The following is a 23028-nucleotide window of genomic DNA, read 5'->3' as shown; positions in this document are numbered from 1 at the left end:
AATTTTTGTTTCAAAGTTTGGTTTGACATTTTTAAAAGTTTGTGCACTTATTAGTAAAGAACTGGAACTGTTTAGAACAAAAACCTTTGACAACATTGTGGTGCAATAGTACACGTCAGAACCTGGGGTTGTACTTGAAATGAAAAAACACAATTCATTGAAATGGATCATTTTATTACACTCCACATACATCCATACCAGATAGTGGTTCTGGATATTGTCGATACAATGTATTTTGAACTTCTTGCACTAGTTTGTCTTTAGCATATAATTTTAATTCCAATTGAAGTCTTTTAAGGTCTAATGCAATATCAATTGGTGGAAACTCAATGTCCATTTGATCACAAATAAACTGTTTATCAATACAGTTATGCACCCACGAACGATGTTGACAACCATCACAATATCTAGATACATGTTGTACAATATGCATAACACATTTTTCAAAATAGTACTTTTTCAGGAATATACTTGTTTTGTTGCACACTTCCACTGCATATTTAACACACTGAAATACGCTGATGAATTTGTTCCATTCCGTTTGTGTTAGATACACCATGTTGCGAGGGACATGGAATGTACTCTTTTTACGTAACAGCACCATCTTCTCTTCGAGGACTGTACGCAGCACCACTTCATGATTTGAGCCTAATGATTTGACTATGGTCACATTTAGCTCATCATGAAAATAATCGTTCATTTGGTCGATTCGTGAACATAATATTTGCCATTCTTCACAGGTCAGTTGTACACCAAATTGTTCTGCTTTGCCCAATCGAATCACAGGTTCAAATGTTCTAGCACTGATACCAATCATCACATGTTTTGTTTGAAATATATTTATTGGATAATAGCTTGCGAAGATGAACTCTTTATCGTTAGAAGTACACATCTTTCCTCCTGAAAAGCACTTGCTCAAATGATTTCGTTTGATGACACTGTATTTGCTGGTTTATAGTTATTGCTGACGTCATTGGTAAGGAATGTGCTGACGTTTGAATTCATGATTTCATCACAGTTGCTGACGTCATGCCGACCAACCAAACTCATACAACTACGGCTGACGTCAAAGGAATGTGCTGACGTTTGAATTCATGATTTCATCACAATTGCTGACGAATCTGGCTGTGTACTAAATTCAAGTTGATGACTTCGACCCAAGAATCCTTTGTAACATAAAGATACAGATCCAGTATTTAAGAAACGTAACAGTTCTTCTTGTTTTGATGCTTCCATGGGTAAATATCTTGCTGGTAAAATTATATTCTTATCATTTTCAAGCTCCACTACGATTCTTAATCCAAACTTTGTAGGGATCATTTGGCTAGCTAAGATTCTACAAGGTACATTCTGTTGTAAATCAGTAATCTTGGTAAATGATTTCATCACATCACGCGTGTTTAGAAACTGCAGACAAGTAGCCATGATGATGTTATCATGAATACTAACTCGAACGATACTTATATATGATAAAAAACTGATGACGTTGCATTATCATGTTCTGACGTGTACTATTGCACCACAATGTTGCCAGAGGTTTTTGCTCTAAACAGTTCCGGTTCTTTACTAATGGGTGCACAAACTTTTAAAAATGTCAAACCAAACTTTGAAACAAAAATTTAGAACAAAAAAATCTTTGAAACAAAATTTTGAAACGAAAAAAATTCAAACAAACATTTTCAAACGAAAAAAATTCAAACAAAATTTTGAAGCGAAAAAAAATTTCAAACAAAATTTTGAAACAAAAAATTTCAAACAAAAAAATTTGGAAACGAAAAATTTCAAACAAAAATTTTAAACAAAATTTTGAAACGAAAAAATTTTAAAAAATTTCAAACGAAAAACTTTTAAACAAGAAAAATTTGAAACAAAAGTTGTCAAAAAAATGTCAAACAAAATTTTGAAACAAAAAATTCAAACAAAAATTTGAAAGCAAGAATTTTCAAACAAAAGGTTTCAAACCAAAAAATTTCAAACTAAAAAAATTTTACGTTTCACGGTTAACCGTCAAACTTTATCCGGTTTTTAACTATTCGATTAACAAATAAACGGCTTTGATCATATTTATCAGTGAGTGCAAAATGTTGAACGAAACCAAGATTTTTAAATGTTAAACAAAACTTAAAACTGAATACAGCAAAGATTTGAAAATCATCAACCAATCAGATTGCACGAAAGATAGTGATCAACCAATCAGATTGCAGGAAAGATAGTGATCATCCAATCAAATTGCATTAACAATAACTTTGCTAGTGTCAGATTACATCACCTAAGATTAAATTTCAAACTGTTGTAGCATGTATTGCCTTTCGTCTATGAGTCATAAGATTCAATAAGGTTAGCTATCAGATTTCAAATCAATCACCACCAATGATCTTAGACTATGAGCTGTGACTAAAGTTCAATGTATTGTTTCAAATTTCGCACCTTATGTTAAAATTCTGTTTATCACCATTCCCAAATTTAAAGAATACTTCTCTTGATATACCTAAGTCTTAGAGTTAATCATATCATTATATGTTCAATAAGGTCAATAATGTCCGTCAATTGTTTACCTGAGTAGAACCAACTGTTTTCTAGAAGTGTGTGTGTACTCAAACTTAAGAAGTACCACAACAAAGGAAATGAATCCCTGTGCACTACCTCATCAAGGACAATCACGTGGTACAACGTCTTGCTTACGTTTATATTTGGCGGGAATAATCAAAACCAATGACGCATTATCAAATTATCCTACAAAGTTTCAATGTACCAATGTCCTGGACTCCTAATCCCATCATAGGTCAATAACCGATCACGTGATCATAATGATTTACCCAATGAATGAGATACTATCCAATTTTAAGAACAATTACCAATTATTGATACGACAATAAGAAATGTACCCCTTCCAAAATTTAAGATTGGTACACAAATACACCTGTGTCTTATGAAAAAAGTAATAAATCCTGTACTTATTCAATAATAAAGCCGGTCAATAACATTTAAATTTTGAATATTTGGCCATAAGAGGAACATCAACATCTACAATGGGTCCTAGAAAAACGTTTACCGAATTTTGTTATTTGATAATTCCCAAATTTAAAAGGGAACATAAACATATAAAGGTAATAAACCTCTGTACATATCCATATAACATGCTAAATAGGGGTCAATAACCTCCGAAATTTGATTTTTGGTAGTTCTTTACCTATGAAAAGGGAACGATGTGGACCATCCAAATTTATAGTGGTACATATTGGAGACCTGTACTATGATACCAAATGCTTATATTAAACAATTTCTAAAACCGAGTGGATGAGCCAAGATACCCCTCCCAAATTTTTAAAGGATGCATCAATGTACCCATATCTTATGATAGGAAATGAACCTATATACATGACCATATAACCATATAAGGTAATAAAACCTCATCAAAGGGGAGAAATTGGGCCAAAAACCAAACACATGGTACAACATATTGCTTATGTTTATATTTTAGCAATTTTGTACCCCTAAAAGAGAACGATGTGGACCACCCAAATTTATCATGATACATGTTGAGTCATGTACTATGATACCGAATCCCCTCCCGGGGTGCATCAATGTACCTATGTCTTATGATAGGGAATGAACACCTATACATTACCATATAAGGTAATAGGACCTCATCCAAAGGAATAAATTAGGTCAAAAACCCCGAAATTTGAATTTTTGGCAATTTTGTACCCCTAAAAGGGAACGAGGTGGACCACCCAAATTTATCATAATACATATTAGGGTCTTGTACTATAATACCAAATGTTTAAATTGGGCAATTTCCAAAATTTAAGGGGTGGGCCAAAGTACCCCTCCCAAATTTTTAAAGGAGTGCACAAATATACCCATATCTTATGAAAGGTAATGGACCCCTATACATGACCATATAACTAAATAGGATAATAACACCTCATCAAAGGGGATAAAATCGACCAAAAACCAAACACATGGTATAACGTATTGCTTACGTTTATATTTTGGCAATTTTGTACCCCTAGAAGGAAACGAGGTGGACCACCCAAATTTATCATAATACATGTTAGGGTCCAGTACTATAATACCAAATATATAAAATGATCAATTTCCAAAATTTAAGGGGTGGGCCAAGGTACCCCTCCCAAATTTTTAAAGGGGTGCACAAATGTACGTATGTCTTATGATAGGGAATAGACCCCTATACATAACCATATAAGGTAATAGGACTTCATCCAAGGAAATAAATTGGGCCAAAATACCAAACACGTGGTACAACGTATTGCTTACGTTTATAATTTGGCAAATTTGTACCCCTAGAAGGGAACAAGGTGGACCACCCAAATTTATCATAATACATGTTAGGGTGCAGTACTATAATACCAAATGTTTAAATTGGTCAATTTCCAAAATTTAAGGGGTGGGCCAAGGTGCCCCTCCCAAATTTTTCAAGGGGTGCACAAATATACCCATATCTTATGAAAGGGAATGGACCCCTATACATGACCATATAACCATATAACGTAATAACACCTCATCAAAGGGGATAAAATCGACCAAAAACCAAACACGTGGTATAACGTATTGCTTACGTTTATATTTTTGGCAATTTTGTACCCCTAGAAGGAAATGAGGTGGACCACCCAAATTTATCATAATACATATTATGGTCCTGTACTATAATACCCAATGTTTAAATTGGTCAATTTCCAAAATTTAAGGGGTGGGCCAAGGTACCCCTCCCAAATTTTTCAAGGGGTGCATTAATATACCCATATGTTATGAAAGGTAATGGACCTCTGTATACGTCCATATAACTATATAGGATAATAATACCTCATCAAAGGGGATAAATTAGGTCAAAAAACCCCGAAATTTGAATTTTTGGCAATTTTTTACCCATGAAAGGGAACGACATAGACACCCAATACTAATAGAGGTACATACTGTGGTCCTAGGCTACCATACCAAATTTTTAGATTTGGCAATTTCCAAAATTTAAGGGGTGGTCCTATGTACCCCTGCCAAAATTTAGGGGGTGGGCCATGGTACCCCTGCCAAAATTTAGAGGGGGTGGTCCTAGGTACCCCTAGGTCATTGACCCCGGGCCAAGGTCATTGACCTTTCACCCCGGTCATAAAAGAGAGTGAGGATGAGTAATTCGGGCGAACGTCGGGGCCTACTACTACCAACTACAATACTCTTGTGTGGTTTCTGAAAGTAAATGTCTTAATTATTATTATTATAAAAAATATTAATTAAATTTCCCTTAATCTTTATTGCTATTATTATATTAAGAGTTTCTTTTTAAATAGTTGAAGGCTACGACGAATATTATATAATAACACATCTATATAAACTATTAGAATCTGTAATCTTTAACTTAATTGTATAATCTATTATTTATCATAATATATACCTGTTTAAGGTTCTCAGCTGTAATGTGTGATACGCAGTTCACTTACGTTTTATTTTATTTTATTTTTATGTATTTATTTTTATCTTTTTAATAACTAATGTTCAATCTAAGAGGGTCACAAGGGCACACTTCAAGGAAGGTTTGTGATATGCTTAAAACAAATTGAGAAATAGTAACTTAAAAGATAATATATTGTAAGAAATAACACAAATGTTTGAAATGTTTCTCTATTACGAAACTTGAAAAATAATAGATTAACATATTTTTACTTATTAAGAATGGTTGAATTTCAATAACAATATATATTCTTTATAAATTGAGTGAATGTTAATGTGTATAATATACAGACGATTTACACAATTATACCACAACATTTATAAAATTAGGCTTGCTATGAATTAAAATGTACTGAACAAATTTTCATATGTATAGTCACCGAGGCCAATTTACACTGTATGATTAATAACAGTAATAGCAGTAAGAAAGAAAGCGAGGAGAAGTCAACCAGGAACTACCGGTATGTTTCAAGGTGCCTACCGCTAATCACTTCTAGGATGTAAATAAGAAACTTTAAAACTCTTCCGACTAGGAAACATAAATGCTTCAAATATCCTAAAATTACTAACATAGATTTCACAAAATATTTCCAACAGCATTTACATTTTCAAAAAGAATAATATAATAATTTGAAACCTGCAATTCTTCTACTATTTGGTAAGTCAGTAATACTCTACCAGAAAAATGAAGAATATCGGTAGTAAAATGATATCTTAAGTGTGAGATATCCTAAGGATTAAGAATTAATAGTCTCTATTTCCTAAATCTTTCTTCTACAGTGTATTACTTATGTGCTCAATCCAAATTACAAGGTGTGCAGCAAAAGTATTTTCTTTTGTTTCTCAATACATTTAAAGCTACAAGTCGATTTGAAGTTCCTAGACGCCATTGGAAAACCATGTATTTCAGAAAGAATTGAACCCGAACTAAGCATAGCATAACATTCAGAGCCAATCTAAATAGTCCCGTGTTTAGTTAATTTCCCATAGATAGATAAAAATAATAGTAATCTTGCACCAAATTCTCCGTGACATTATAATTCTCTAGTTCTGTATGATAGTATCGAAGTGTGAAATATAAAGTCACCTGGAAGAGACACTGTAGATTTCTAAATATCTACGTAACTGGTATATGATCTTATATATTGTTTCACACTATCTGAACACCCTCGAAATCTTCTAGCTTTTTAGGAAACTAGAGAAGGTCAGAGCAACGGGTCTAACAGTGGTACAACCCAGTAATTTTGTCTCAGGATTGTGAATTTTAAGTACCCCTTTAAATTCATAACGATATTCATAATGATGAAGGAAATAAAATAAATGGAAATTCAGGAAGAGGGGGAATTACTCTTCTGCATTTATGTGATGCATGAATAGTCGACGCAAGTAGCGTAACAATAACGCTTATATAGGCCATAATCAAAAAAATAAAAATATATTCTTAGCGTCGATGTCAAGATAATTCATTATTTTTTTAAATAATTAAGTTCTTATCACCTTGATCTGAGAATAATTTGTTACTTTATAAAGTAAAATATGTTCTTATAATCGTCACCCTGAAGATAATTTATTACTTTTTAGAGATAGAAAGGTTCTCATCTTTAATCTGAAGATAATGTGTTACTTTAAAGATGAAAAGCTTCTTATCGTTGATCTGAAGATAATATTGCTTTTAAAAGATAATTAAGTTCTTATCATAGTTAATCTGATGATAATTTATTACTTTTTAAAGATAGAAAGGTTCTCATCGTTGATCTGAAGATAATGTGTTACTTTAAAGATGAAAAGCTTCTTATCGTTGATCTGAAGATAATATTGCTTTTAAAAGATAATTAAGTTCTTATCATAGTTAATCTGACGATAATTTATTACTTTTTAAAGATAAAAAAGATTCTTATCGTTGGTTTGAAGATAATTCATTACTTTTTAAAGTTAATTAGGTTATTATCGTTGATCTGAATAAAATTAATTACTTTTAAAGATAAATATTTGGTCTAGGAATTAATTCGTGCGGTTGGTACGCACACATTGAAGCTGTAGTACAAACACAAAATACATAAATACCTTAAGAAAAATATTATCCATCGCTAGCCACCACATTCGCCCATCTGTCAGGCAATGTACGGATTCCGTGGCGAAAGAAGTCCTCATCCTTGGAAGCGATCCAGTCAGAGACCCATGTTTCGATATCTTCTGAAGAAGTAAACCGCTGTCCAATCAAATCGTTGTTCATGCAATCGAACAAGTAGTAGTCCGAAGGAGCAACGTCTGGTGAATACGGCGGGTGGGGTAAAACTTCCCATCCGACATTTTCTAAATAGGTTTTGACCGGTTTTGCGACATGTGGGCGAGCGTTATCATGTTGAACAATAAGTTTATCATGTCTGTTCTCCCATTCTGGTCGTGTTCTGGCCAGAGCTTGCTTCAAACGCATTAATTGTCGTCGATAACGTTCTCCATTCATAGTTTCACCCGGTTGCAGCAGCTCATAGTACACCACACCTTTCATATCCCACCATATGCACAGCATAACCTTTGCACAGTGAATATCTCGTTTTGGTTGTGATGGACCTGGTTCACCTGGTTTCACCCAGGCCTTTTTTCGTTTAGGGTTCTCGTAATGGATCCACTTCTCATCACCCGTAATAATTCGATGCAGAAACCCCTTTCTGCTCTGTCGTTGAAGCAGCAATTCGCAAATGTTTTTTCGTCTTTCAACGTCTCTGTCTTTCAATTCATGTGGAACCCAATGTGACATCTTTTGAATCATTCCCATGGCTTTCAAGCGTTTGGAGACTGTTGTTTGATCAACGCCTAATGCTGCTGCAAGTTGTTCCTGCGTTTGACACGAATCCTGCTCGAGCAATGCTGTCAATTCTTCGTCTTGAAATTTTTTTGGCTGTCCAGCTCGCTCTTGGTCTGCCAAGCCGAAATCACCACTTCTAAACCGTGCAAACCACTTCTGACACGTTCGCTCAGCTAGAGCATGGTCACCATACACTTCCACCAAAATACGATGACTTTCAGTCGCACTTTTCTGCATGTTAAAGTAATGCTGCAGGACACCCCGCAAAAACACTTTATCAGGCACAAATTGCGCCATGTTCACTTAACTACAAACTGGTGTTGTTGACGCTTTAATCCACTGCCCTATACTACGAACGATACGCGATGACAGGGGTTTGCAACACATGTGTGGATACACGGAACTGTGGGACCCTCCGTTCGTTGCGCCATCTCTTGTCCACCCGCACGAATTAATTCCTAGACCAAATAGGTTCGTATCATTAATATGCAAGTAATTTATTATTTTTAAAGCTACTCTTATTGTACAATTCCATTCTAGGTTTCATCATATCCTTTGGTATGAGATGTAACATGGGCATGGCAAAATTGCAACGGCAATCAACTATAGGTAACAGTTCAGAGGTAAGTGCTACAATTTAGACAAATATGATTAACCGAAAATTAATGTACACTTAATCGAACCGTAGCGTATGTTTAACCATTTATTAGTCTACTATAAATATCTTCTCACCACTATTTTTTCTGCAGAATTTTATTAATGTTATATGTTAAACGTTAGATTAAATTATGTAGCTATTTTCGTTACTCTACAAAAATCATATCTAGCTAAGAAGAAATAACTAACGATTTTGCAATTGGAATAATTTTTGCATTCTCGAGAAAAGGTGTGTATGTTTGTTCAGTGAATTAGGCATATTTTTACACTATAATTCACACCAGAAAGAAAGCTTTATCAAACACGTCTTGGATATGTCAGTTGCTGTTTTCATTCACACATGCTGAAGACTTGATCTGATTAATATCAGAAGTACTATATATTTTTACACTGCTATTGGCATCATGAAACAATTTTGAGAACATAATTTAAATATGGAAAGCATGACTGACAAATGTCCTCTATTTTCATACCCCCATTGCTGAAGTCATGCTCTGGATTTGCCATGATATCACGAATCATGTTAATCGGTATTGTCCTAATTTCACGTGTGATGGCAACCATCACTTCTCCCAAATTGCGTAGTTTACCAATGAAAACTTTGACTTCAGATGACTCAACAAAAACTAGTCAAGGTCGCTTATATACACATCGAGTGATCGCGCTGCCTAGGAGACATCTCCACGAAGTGAAATTAGACTTTGTGGGAAGATGTCTCTAAGCACTGCTATGGAAACCTGTAATGTACAGAAATATTAAAGGATTACTGTAATGGACTGTCCTGTTCTACTGGAACCACATTTGAGCATTGTTTAGTCACATTCTTCTAAGTTGAGGTCTGGGGGAAGTTTATTAACATTGAAATATATCCATCTAAAGTCACTGTAACAGTTTGATCATCCTGTTTGAAGAAATAAGGAATAATGACCGCTTGATTTGTTACCAAACACAGTACTGTTGCTCATTGTAAGTGAAGTGGGGTATCATGAATTTCTAGCTGGTTCGCTCATACCAATACCGGCAGTTCTGTTTATTAATTGAACTCGAGAGATGAGAATGGGCCCCATCACTCATTATTAAGATAGCGTTATCAGTCATTGTTTCCAACATCCTTTCAGCAAAAGCACGTCGGTTCACATGATCACAAGGTTTTAACTCATGTGTAAGCAGTAGTTTGTACGAGTGAAAATGCAAATCCATGCGTAGCTGGATTCGTCGATAGAATCAGTTTGAAATGTTCAAAGTAGTGGAATGTCGACAAACCCACTCATTCGTCGCAAATTTATTTATTTATTTTATTTATTTATTTATTTTTGTGATCTACTTTTTTAAAATCTACTGTTGGCGAAATGAAGATTCGATGTGCTGTTTTTGTTTGTGAATTACTTTTCCTGCTGCTGAATGGTGGATTTTGAACATTCAACCGATCTTCCTGAAGGACTTACCTGCACTGTGCAAAGAACGAATTAAGCCTTGTTTGCGTGGAGACAAGTTACATTTATTAACCATTTTATTTGTTTACAGTCAACATACAGCAACAGTGCCACAGAAGAACAGCGCTACGCAACAACAATACTGCCACTTAACAGTATCGAAACAACGAAATGGTGTTTAAATTAGTCTACATATCATAACGTCACTGGAGAATTCTCACTACGATAGCTAGCGGGGAGCTTTACGTACCATCTAGCGGCAATATTATTAATACACAAGCAATCGAGAAGCGCAGTTGTGCACCACAAGTGACACAGATAATTCAAATAATCTATCCTACTCTTCCTTTCCTTTTATTCCTTTTCTAACGGGCCGCAACTATAGTTTTCTGTGAAAGTTACTGGGAGAATTCAGATGTAGCTATTTTTTCTTTACAGAGTGTACATGTAATCTGATGTCTCATTCCATACTAGTTTGCGTCATAACAAAGCAAAAATTCCATTGAAATTTGCGATAGTCTTCATTGCAGTTATAACTACTGATTCCATTATTTGCATTTCGTTGCGATGAGGAAATTTTGCAAAGATCGAATGAGGCCTTGGGCCCTACACGATCCTTTCTAGAAAGTAATATTCCTGGAACCTCTGGAACTATTTTTTACGCGCGCTACCCTAGCCAACTGTCGAGTGTAATTATCATTGGGGTCAAGGTGGAACAAAACGAGCCCTGCGGGACTTCTAACCCAATTCACTCGCTAACGCTCGCTCAGCTATGTTTCGTAACGTAAATTGTATTCATCTTATTTTAATAAAAAAAGTGTTATGATTTTTTTTAAAAAAAATAAGAGAAACTTTCCTTGGCCTGGGGCGGATCCAGGACGGACTTCTGAGGGGCGGTGGGTTGTAATGCTGCTACTTAAAGCTATTTTAAAGAGCGCCAAACTCTAAGATGGATTTTATTTATATATAAAATAAGAAAGTTTCCTCTTCTGGGGGGGGGCGATCGTCCCGATTGCCCCCTCTGGATCCGCCCCTGTCTTGGACCGGGATTGAACTCATCCCTAAAGCGGCTTTCATTACCAGCACGCTCGGCTCCGAGGGACGACAGCATCTGGCGTTTGCTTTCTGCTATATGTGTGTTACGTGGCGAGAAACGGATAACACCAACCAATCAGAACCGTGTACTTACTAGTTAATTCCTACTTCCGGGAGTATTACTTCTCCGAAGGAGTCGTGGCCCTACTTGAGTAAAATGCCAACTGGGTTACTAGAAATAATAAAAATTCATGAAAGTTTTAAATTCTAGAGGGCCCAACTATTGATACTTGACTTCCCAGATGAAATTGCAAGTTATGGCGCGGGAAGAGTGTAAGTCGAATTTGTAGAACATCTAACTTTATAGAGTTGACAAGTACGGTAGTATGTTGCATAAAGGAATATACCACCGTTATGAATGCAGTCTGTTATGGTAACACTGTAATTTTCTACCTACCTTAGTACATTCTTCCGGTAAACCTTTTGAGAATATAGGTGACGATATACTTCTTAGCATCAGAAAGTTTGGCTTTCTTTCTTTCTCAAGACACATATATGACTTTATCCACAAACATTTCATTTTGTTGCTCAATATGATTAATCGGCTGATATATGACTTTATCCACAAACATTTCATTTTGTTGCTCAATATGATTAATCGGCTGATATATGACTTTATCCACAAACATTTCATTTTGTTGCTCAATATGATTAATCGGCTGATATATGACTTTATCCACAAACATTTCATTTTGTTGCTCAATATGATTAATCGGCTGATATATTACTTGTATTTGAACAATATTTTAGTTAAATAGAAATTAAACAGAATTAATATTTAATTCTACAGAATTGATATTTAATTATATGTATATCTCATTAACCCATACAATAAACTGTCGTTTTGCTACAGGCATATTGAAGAGCTTAAAAGTTTCACCTTAATAAATGCAATGGTTCTTGTAAAGCATCAATTCTTAGGTTTATGATTTTTTTAAATCGTTTCTTGCTCCATTTTCTCGGAAACTACACATAAGCTTTTAGACTCAAGCATATACAAGGTCAATTCAATAAATAACCAGAAAAGTTGTAAAGTGGGCAGATAAGTTCAAATGGGTTGTAACAGGTGTTGAAGATTTGTCACGCCCAGGACGCTCTGTCTGTGCAGTCACGGAGAACAACATTGCGAAAGTTGATGAATTGATACGGGAAAACAGGCGTATCTACCTACTCGTACACTTGTGTTTGATTCAAAACAACTGGCCATCCGACGGTGTATTTTGATTAGTTTCAACTCTTCAGATAGAAATCTAATGACATACCCAAGGTTGTTATAAAATAGAGTATCTGCCCATACGTATCTTCCTCATATGAACTCAATGAAGCCGAAAAACAATCGAGCATCGTCTGAACCGGCATGTCTGATTGGCTACTCTCGTTTCCGCCATGATTCTTGGCTCAAAACATTGCGATCTTAGTGGCGCGAAGTGGGCAGAGTAGGTGTGGCGAAGCTGTGACGTATGGCTTCACGATTTGTTGTATGGGCAGATCCTCTTTATTTTATAACATCCTTGGACACGCCACTGCACCTTGGTGCAAAATCTGCAAGGGTGCTCCCATCTTGTTTCACTAATTCCCAGCATCCTGTTCGCGAGGCAGACGTGCATGCCCATGTAATCATAGTTCTAGGGCACCACCAAAAAATAAAAAAGAAGCACAAGCTTTGTCAAAGTTTTGATTTTTTTTTTTTTTTTTTTTTTTTTTTTAGAATTTTCCGGTTATTTATTGAACCTTGTATGGACCTTGCAATTTCTTTCAGCTGGATAATTTCTGTCGATTGGAGTTTGTCTTACATTTCGACTTTTTTTTTTAAAAAAAAATGCAAATAATATTGTACAGTCCTCAGCAAAAAACCTGCAACATGAGCATGTAAGTTTATCGTGAAACGACGAAGTCTTTTGCTAAAAAATAAGTGTGCAGGGGAGGACGCCGAGGTTTCTCCTTGCATGATTCGTGCCACTTAGACGTTATGTTGATTCTCTGCGCTGTTAGGCGTAGTTTCACAATAAACTTACATGCCCATGTTGCAGATTTTTTGCTGCGGTCTGTACAATTGATGTACTGTGTATGTAAAAAACTTCTGTTAAGTTTAACTAGATGATTGTATTTACTGTTATTTGTCTTCTAAAGATAACGCTCATATTACTCGTAAAGATGTGCATATTCCCAAGAATACATATTTTATTATTACGTGAATTACATGAAAGTATGTAAAAGTTTACTTCCAAGAATATACATACATACATACATAAAATTAAAAGTCAATTAATCACCAAGTCTGAAGGAAAACTTCAGAAGTTGTTACAAGTATGAGAATTTTTTTTACAGTGTCAGATGTAATGTTCTAAAATAGTTAGTAGCTAAATGTTCCATACACAAAGTCCCAAATACACTGTTTATATGATCACAAGATCAAAATATATTAAGATGTATGTACAAAAAAAATGTAAAGGAAATAACAGTGACATCAATTGGGAGGGAAGTAATATCATAGCCGCTGTTTGTTGCGAGCAAGCGAATGATTTTGAGACATAAATGAAATGCTGGTACTTTAAATTGCTAATGCTTCAAAATACTGCTCTCTCACTCTCTCTCTCTCTCTCTCTCTCTCTCTCTCTCTCTTTCTTTCTTTCTTTCTTTCTTTCTCTCTCTTTCTATTCTTTGTTTCCCTCTTTCTTTCTGCCTATTCTGCTTTTAACTTTCGACAAAATGTATTGCTTTTCCTTAAGTGCAACACATTTTATTTTAAAGCAGAAAAGGGAGGAAAGAATGAATATAATGATAGAGTTGGGGATTGAAGGAGAAAGAAAGATGATAGGATACGGGCGGAGTGGAAGTAAAATTTGTAGTTTCTAAAAGCAAAGTTGCCAGACGTTAAATTTTCTCAGAAAGATTCACTCACCACCTCAGCACATCAGAAGGGGTGTCCACAAAGAGGTGAGATCATACGTAAAGACTGTAGTTGAAATTTTAAGAGGTGAGAAAATAGTTAAAACATTTAAGAGAGGCAACTAAAAAATGTATTACCGAGTAACAGTATGACATGTACATCACGTGAAAGAGTTCGGTTCTATTGTGTGATATATTCTAAATTAATATTGAAACCAGAAGTGGTATTATATTTCTAGAGTAAAGAGTAAATAGAGATTAGAGTGGAGATGAAATATATATATTCTTGGTACGTAAATTGATTGCAGAAAACCACTTCTCGATATCTATTACTGTTTTAACCCTATAGTGATCAACGTTAAAACCGGAAGTGGTTGTTTGTTGCCATTTCCGGTTTAAATAAAGGGTTAAAAGAGAAGATGGTGCCTATATTCTTAGAACGATAAATTGGTTTCAAAAACAGCTTCCGCTATCTCTTATAGTATATGCTCTATGTAGATCAACATTAAAACTGGAAGTTCTAGTGGATTTTTATCATTTCCGGTTTTAGTAGAGACTGTATGATTGAGATTAAATGTATTCTTGGTTCACATAATCGATTACAGAAAACTGCTTCTCGCTATCTATTACTATTTTTGCTCTATAGTGATCAATCTAAACTAATGTGTGTGAATGGGACATTTGAAGTACAGACTTAAGACAAATTCGAACAATTCGTATTATATTGCTAGAGGCACTTTATACAATTAAACATCGAATTATCGAAATAGAAATTTGAATCGTATTATTAAAATGAAGCTCCGTTCATTTTATATCATTACTACTTGGTTATAACAACACGAAAAGGATCTAAAAGAAAATAGTGTTTTTTATAAACTATTTCGTTATAACCGAGATATGTAATATCATCACCAGGCATCTAAGGTTAGAAATGGTTGATCACTGGATCAATTCTATATTTCAGACACAAGTTTGGTACATTTATGAATGTCGTACTAATGGCATAAAATAGCTTGTCATATGAGGAATTAGTTGGTGTCATTCATTATTTGACGCAATAGACAAAGTGTCGCAGATACTGATATTGCTATAACCAAGTTCAACTGTACTTATAATCAGAGCACATTTTATTGGAATATTTATCACGTTAGCCAACACGATGCACTAATTACCAATAATTTTGGTCATTCGAAGTGCTTCTTCTTAGCTACTTCCACCCAGTGTTCTCAGGTTTCCGTAAGAAAATTTCTCTCGAGTGACACAAAATTATCCCTTTTCTTATCAAATTTTCCCTAGTTTGTTGAGTATCTAATTCCTATCACAGAAGTTACGTGATAAGAATAATTTAATTATATTAATGGAAGTACCAACCATATTTTTTTATTCATTTGCTTTTTGCTTCTTTTTACCTGGTATTTAGTTTTTTTCTTTTTCTTTTTCTTTTTTTTCTTTTTTTTACAAAAAACCTACAAATACACTGCCAACAATGGGTGTAAATTATGCTACTTTCCACATACACACACACACACACAATTGTTTTGGTTTATTTCTGAAGAGCAAAGAAACACTTAAGCATTTATATTGGTCGCTCAGTCAACCGAGAATTTTGCTGGATTTTCACATTTCATCGAAAAATTCCCTTTTTCCCTTTTTCGTAAATTTACCTACGAAATTTCCCTAGATTAGAGAAATTTCCTTCAAAGTACGAACATTGCTTTTACCATGATTGTGGTTCCACTTTTATTCTCTACGTGGCTCTGACTAAAATTAACATGCTAGTACATCGAACAAGATAGCGCATGTGATTTAAGCGTAGTTTTTATTGTGGTTATGCTTAAGATTTATCCTAATGGGGGTACATTGCGAGAGGTTTTCTTTCTTAAACATAACCGACTCCGTCCTATACTCCTGATAGAAGTGTTACGTAACATTAAATAAACTAGAAAATTCTAGGCGTGAATAAAAGATACAAGCCTCAAATGTGTGATTGATTTTAATTTTAGTGAAGTCATGAGATGTTTGTGAATTGGTTTATGTGTAGAGACATTTTGGCAGTTGACAGATTTCTTAAGCACATACCTGATTTTCTTGTTGAAGATTATTGTCCCACGATAGTCACTCCAGGTCCAATCTCAGCCCAAGTCCTTATTGACACAACAGTGACTTTCCAAATTTTATCTGATGTAGAATTTAATGTTCGAAATCTCAAGACAAAATTGTTTCAAATAACTCAGTTACATTGAGACTATCGACGATGTAATCTCTGGTCGCTCTTTTTTATCCCGGAAATATCGTGAGGTTATATACTATTTCTTTTGCTGAGGTTGTTACCCAAAGTGACGTAGATCCATGCCATGACCCAGAAACTCGGGTTCATGTACAAGTCGGAATTTGGTTCAGACGAAGAAATCTGTCAACGCAAGATTTACATAATGAGGAAGTTCATTATGTAAGTCAAACTGTCTTCAGCACATAAAACGAATTCGCAGACAAATTACATAATTCTTAACATTTTATTATAGAGCTTTAATCTGTATTTAGATAAAGGAATCTTTTCCTGTTTTGTTCATCTTTAAGAGTTGAATTTAGAACCAAAGTACAACACATATAAAAAGTTTATAACTGGCCGGTTACATTATTAATATATTTTTTCCCTCATTTTAGCATGTAAAAACTCTTGCAGTAACTGAATTATTTAAAAACCAGATTGAATAACAAGTGAATCTTTTCTGCAAAATCCTGCATGAAATCAATACAATAACTAACTAACTAACTCTATGGCCTATGGAACCCGGAGGTTCAGTACCGCGTTCACAAAAGCTCTCCACTGACTTCTATCCTTAGCTAATTGCATCCAGTTTCTACTTTGTATTCCTATCTCTGCGAGATCCATCTTAATATTATCCTCCCATCTGCGCCTAGGTCTTCCTAATGGTCGTTTTCCTATGGGTCTACCAGTCAAGACTTTGAAAGCGTTTCTACTTTCTTCCATTCTAGCTACATGACCTGCCCACCTAAGCCTCCTGGACTTGACGACCCTAACAATCAATACAATTGAAATCAATACAATTGTTACCTTTAACCAAAAAACCTTACATAAGTGTCAAAAACATAACTTTAGTCGTCTGTGGGTATTGTTACGAAAAAAAAAATTAAGTGCGTCACTGTTAGGAGTATGTATGAGAAATTTAAGAGAACGCAAAGTAGAATCTAAATGTACACATAATCTGCTACTTAATCGCGTATTACTATAGTTATTATTGTAGATATAGGGTGTTCAGAGCACAAGAGAATCAAGTCACATTACTAACGTTGTGAGACGTAAAGTTTGTACGGAAAGCTTAAATAAATGGAAAAGTTTATTTATTTGTTTGACATTGTAGAGAGTTATTTACATTATATGGGCATTACTCTTTTAAGTTCTGAAAGAAACATCAGATAGAGATCTTTTTAAAGATAAAATATGTACAAAGTGACGAAAAAAGTGGGCTTGACTCCTTCGCTCATTGAATGCGCCATACGGAGTCAGGGTTGCCAACTTTTCTTAAGAAAAAATCGAGACGAAACAACCGGTGTTGAAGTACCCTTTCCCCTTCCCCAGAGACGAGTGCACGTATGACGAGTCGTTGAAAACAATGTAAGAAATCAGCTGAATAACACAAACCTGAATGAATGCGGCATTTTTTTTTCCCACCTACTGCTCATCACTATGTATAAGCAATATATGCAACAAATCCAAACCAAAACAATTACAATTTATTTAACATAAACAAAGTTTAGAGACAAAACTATATAGATTTTTTATCAGAAATTAGTGTATAACATTCTTAAGGAATTACTGACAAAAAGTATTACTAAAATCAAGCCTTATTCTTTGGCTATCATCATACAACGAATTCAAACTGAAACAATTCTAATTTATTTAACACAAACAGCGTTTAAAAAGGAAGCTATATAGAATGTTTAGTTTTTATTACAATCAAATTAATTCCTTTAAAGAATGACTGAAACATATTATCAACTAAACAAGTCTTTTCTTTGGCTATTCCCTTTGGTAAAGTTAAATTTAAAAATGCAAAAGAGAGATTTCGTGTTCTTCCTGCAGAATTTAGCATTAGCCTTGATCAATTTATTGTTATTGTCTTGTAAAAATGACCCAGTAAAATATTAATTAACTCTGAAGATCGATAAATTTGGACAAAATGCGTCCCGACGAAAGTCTGATCGGGACGCGGGACAAATAAATCAGAAATCGGTACGGTCCCGACAGAATTGGGACGCTTGGCAACCCTGTACGAAGTACTTAATAAATAAATTCTTCAACATTATTAATGCTTTACGAGTGGGAAAATGTCTCCAAAAGAGACATATATGAACCATTGAATGCCAAGTGGGCTAACTCCAGAAGATGAAAAAAGAGACTATTGTTTTCATTCGCTTCTATAGATGCACGCTTTTCTTTAAATCAAGATCTTGTAAACAGAAAGATAAAATTGTAAACTTCATAGTTATGGTTTTGGTTGCTAACACAATAAAAATATAAATTTTTCATGAGATATTCAACTTCAAATTTCGCTCCTGAAAAAAAAAATCCATCTGGAAGTTCGGCCACTTGATATCCAAGTGCTCCATTTACTAATCGATGTCACTCCTGGGAAAAAAGTTAATCTGGGAGTTAGGCCACTTGATTTCCAAGCAGTCCAAATACCAATCGATATCACTGATGAGAAAAATTTCAAGCTGGGAGATAAGCCACTTGTTATAAAAGCGTTTCATTTACCAATCGATATTACCCCTGGGACAAATTCAATCTGGGAGTTAGGCTACTTGTTATAAAAGCGGTCTATTTACCAATCGATATCACTCCTGGGAAAAATTCAATCTGGGAGTTGGGCTACATAATATAAAATCGGTCCATTTACCAATCGATAGAGCTGACTGAACAAAATGATATACATACTCATGCACAGGGGTGCCCATCCCCCCCAAAGCTGATGGCGCACTCCCCCCTAAAACTAATAATCTCTTCCCTCCTCAAAACCCAAGCCTTCTAAAAACAATTGCTCAGTGTAGCAGTAGTTTTTATAGTACTAGTAATTGCTATTTTTGTTGTTGTTTTTATTTCCTGTAGTAGTATTATAGAATGCTTGTAGTAGTAGTAAAGACAGTAGTAATTATAAAAATGGCATTACTTTTATTAGTAGTCTTGGTAGTGTACAATACTAAATATGTTCTATAAGGATATTGAAGGGTATAAAAACTTCTACACACTGTGTATGGCACAGGTATTCTTTTTTTACAATTAGTAGTATTATTTTTTTTCTTTACAAAATATTGATATAATTCCCTTGTACATGAAAAGTAAGACGCAAGTTACAAGTTATTGAGTTTGATACCAAAAGAAAATGTTATCCTCGAAATTAGCCTACAAAAAGAAGTGATATACAACAAAAAACATTCCTGTAAAAGAGCCAAGTACGAGTGGCCTTAAAAAGAATTGAAATCACAAAAATAGGCGCCAAGTTCTGGTGGACAACAGTTACAAACACTCACTGGCTCACTTCAAATTTAGATTTGAAACTTGGCTGTTGTCTGTATGGTTACCACTAGCTCACAATTATGTCAAACTACTTTATAATTTTCAACAGACAACATAGGCAAATTTCAAATCTAAATTTGAAAGTGATTCCTTGAGTGTTTGTAACTGTTCTTCACCAGAACTTGGCGCTCATTTTTGTGATTTCACTTCTTTTTAAGGCCGCTCATACTTTTTTTTTTTTTTTTTTTTTTTTTTTTTTTTTTTTTTTTTTTTTTTTTACAGGAATGATTTTGTTGGATTAAATTATTACTGGTCGTGGTGGTGACATTAACCTACCCTTGATGTCCATTATAGAGTAATAATTTTTTTCTTTGCTCACTTGACAAAGTAAATTTGTCTATAATATCGCTGTTGGGAATGCATTCTAAAATGTCTTTTTTGGAAGAAAGGACAAGCATATCGGAGAGCCATACATCTCCCATGCTGGTTCTTAGTCTATTTTTTTTACAATCTTTACTTTACTCATAATCCTCTCTGCTGAGCAACTCGTTGCTGGTAATGACAGAAGTATCTGGTATAATATTGTTAGGTATGGAAAACCAGACATATTCAACAAACACCTGTAAGGCCTACTGAATCCTTTCTTCACCCACTGATCCAGACTGATCCAGATATATCCACAAAGCGATAAACCGACCAGACCCATCCTTTCATATAGCAACTTGCGCGGTACTTAATTCATAGAGTTTTTAAGCAGGGGGTAGGGGGATTCATTCTCGAGATTTAAAAAAAAATCGCATCGTGTTCCAATGTTATTCTGACGACAGCAAAATTACTTATTCGACATTAGAGTAAAATTCTTCCCCAATTTTTTTATTCCCCCAATTTTTTTCTCGATGGCACAACTTGCGCCATTCATCACTCCTGTGGGCGGCCCTTCTCTCTTAAAACGAACCAACCTTTCCTTTCATACGGCTACTTGCGCGGTCGTTCATTCATCGAGTATCGAAGCAGGGGGTACGGGGGTACACCCCGGAAAATTTTTAAAAATTAGCTTCTCAAAATCATGTTTTAATGCTATTCCGACAGTAAAATTGCTAGTTCGAAAGTAGAGTAAAATCCCCCCCAAAATTTTTCTCAATGGTGCAGCTTGCGCCATACTTCCCCCTGTGGGCGGCCCTGCTCATGCATAATTTCCAAGAAAATGGAGGAAGAAAGAATTAATTTATAGACATAAAAATTGATGCTGTGTGAGAACCCTTGAACGTATTGAGGTGAAACTAACACCAAAATATACTCTCATTAAGCTCTCTATTATGACACTAGCAAGACAACAGTGTACACTAAGACTAATGAGACACATCTTTAAATTATTGTTATTATAACTTCTTGATTATTATTATGTTGCACACATATAAGGCATAATCAGTCGATAGACTACATCGATTTGAACAAAAGAACATAACATACTTGAGGGTAGATTCTCATGTGTATTTTTCAAGAAAATAAAAATTAAAGACGATCTTTTATGCCCCTAAAAATTATATTGTTGGTTGTCAACAGTACAGTTTTTATTTTACTTGGAAGAAATTGTTTATTTATTTATGTATTTTTGTGTGTATTAAAACATAATGTTAACTAGAAGATTGTTGTTTGTTTTTCCCGACGATGACACATTTACTTTCTACGCATATACTACTTATAAAGAACACGATCTTTTTCTTAAAAAAAAAATCAGAGATAAAATGATTATAGGGTTACCAGGCTTCTCATTTTAACCGGACATCTCTTCGTTTTTAAACCCTAAAAATGGCCCGGGCGGGTATTTAGGACATTGAAAAAATGTCCTCTTTCTTGGTGCATAGACAACTGCTTCAACTTCAAGATTATTATATTGTTAATAAATTTATTGTTGAAATGTTTAATGTCCAAAAGAATTTGATTTGATTTGATTTGATTTGATTTGATTTGATTTGATTTGATTTGATTTGATTTGATTTGATTTGATTTGATTTGATTTGATTTGATTTGATTTGATTTGATTTGATTTGACGGGGACCTAAAGCTTAACGTGGGATCCGAACCACATGAGCTTTCCTCGAGAATCGAACCTGGGTCTCCCACGCCAAAGATGTGTATGCTACCGCTTAGCCAGGAGAAAGCTTAATATCCAAAAGAAGTATAGTACATGTAACTGTAAGCCCGGAGGAAAGAAACTTAATATTTTCGTAATTGATAAACTATAGTTCTATAAAGTAGTCTAAGTTCAGTAAATGTAGTCTAAGTTTAGGGGTCATTTGACAAATTTTAATATAATTTATCTTCATATTGAAGGTGACCCTCGTGAAAAGCTATGTTCCCCCTTGAAATAAATTCCTGCGTATGTGCCTGATCAATAGTAGTCTATACTAATATATTAATGGAAACCATAAAACTACTTATATCGGTGGAGAATTTTGTCCACCACCACCTGCCTCCAAGCAAAGTCTGAAACGATTCTGTTGTTCCCAGCTATGCCATTAGCTAGCATATTTGTCGAGTAATACTAATCTTTTCAGTGAAAAATAAAATCGCCTTCTTTTTTCAGTCTGTCACCTGGTATTCCTGAAAAGATAGGAAAATGCTGCTTTAAGATATTGTCAATAGGTGGTAGTCATAAAAACATTTAGTATCAAACAAGAATTGAATACAAATTTGAAATTTGAACATTTTGTAACCTTCTTTTTAAATGTTAGGCTTTTTTGTAAGCTCAGTATGCTGATCTTTAAATATTTGAAGTAACATACATTATAGCAAACATCAAACTTTACAGCACTCCTAATAATAGTGTTTCTTTACCCTTTAATATACAAGTTGACAAAGTCGGGTAAGTAAAGGTACCCATCTGCTGTGTTTTTTAACGCGTTCAAAAGACTGGTGCGAAAGTCATGAAGAAATACATATTTGTATCGTACCAAAATCTAATAAAGAATGAATATCAACCCAGTGTTGCCAAATCTACTGATTTTGCAGGAGATCTCCTGCTTTTCCTACATTCTACTGATCTACTGTGAAAGAAAATGAAAAGTGAACAATCTCCTGCTTTTTTCCTTACTTCGAGAAGTTAAAGAAATATATTATTATTAATATTGAATTTTCAATGT

At 34.5% G+C, this 23028-nt stretch overlaps 1 protein-coding gene across 1 annotated transcript in view; it reads left to right on the top strand.

The window, feature by feature from the left end:
• The window catches only part of VGlut (Vesicular glutamate transporter), a 436140-nt gene that overhangs the window by 303509 nt on the left and 109603 nt on the right, over positions 1–23028 (top strand). Inside the window, exon 5 of the mRNA XM_081759097.1 lies at positions 8813–8895. Within this exon, the coding sequence (XP_081615223.1) occupies positions 8813–8895 (83 nt within the window). The remainder of the gene's footprint in view (positions 1–8812; positions 8896–23028) is intronic.

Source organism: Thermobia domestica, chromosome 5 (assembly GCF_964235325.1).
Source record: "Thermobia domestica chromosome 5, izTheDome1.hap1.1, whole genome shotgun sequence".
NCBI lineage: Eukaryota > Metazoa > Arthropoda > Insecta > Zygentoma > Lepismatidae > Thermobia > Thermobia domestica.
Note: the sequence above shows the minus strand (reverse complement) of the source record. Positions and strands in the feature narration are given on the sequence as shown.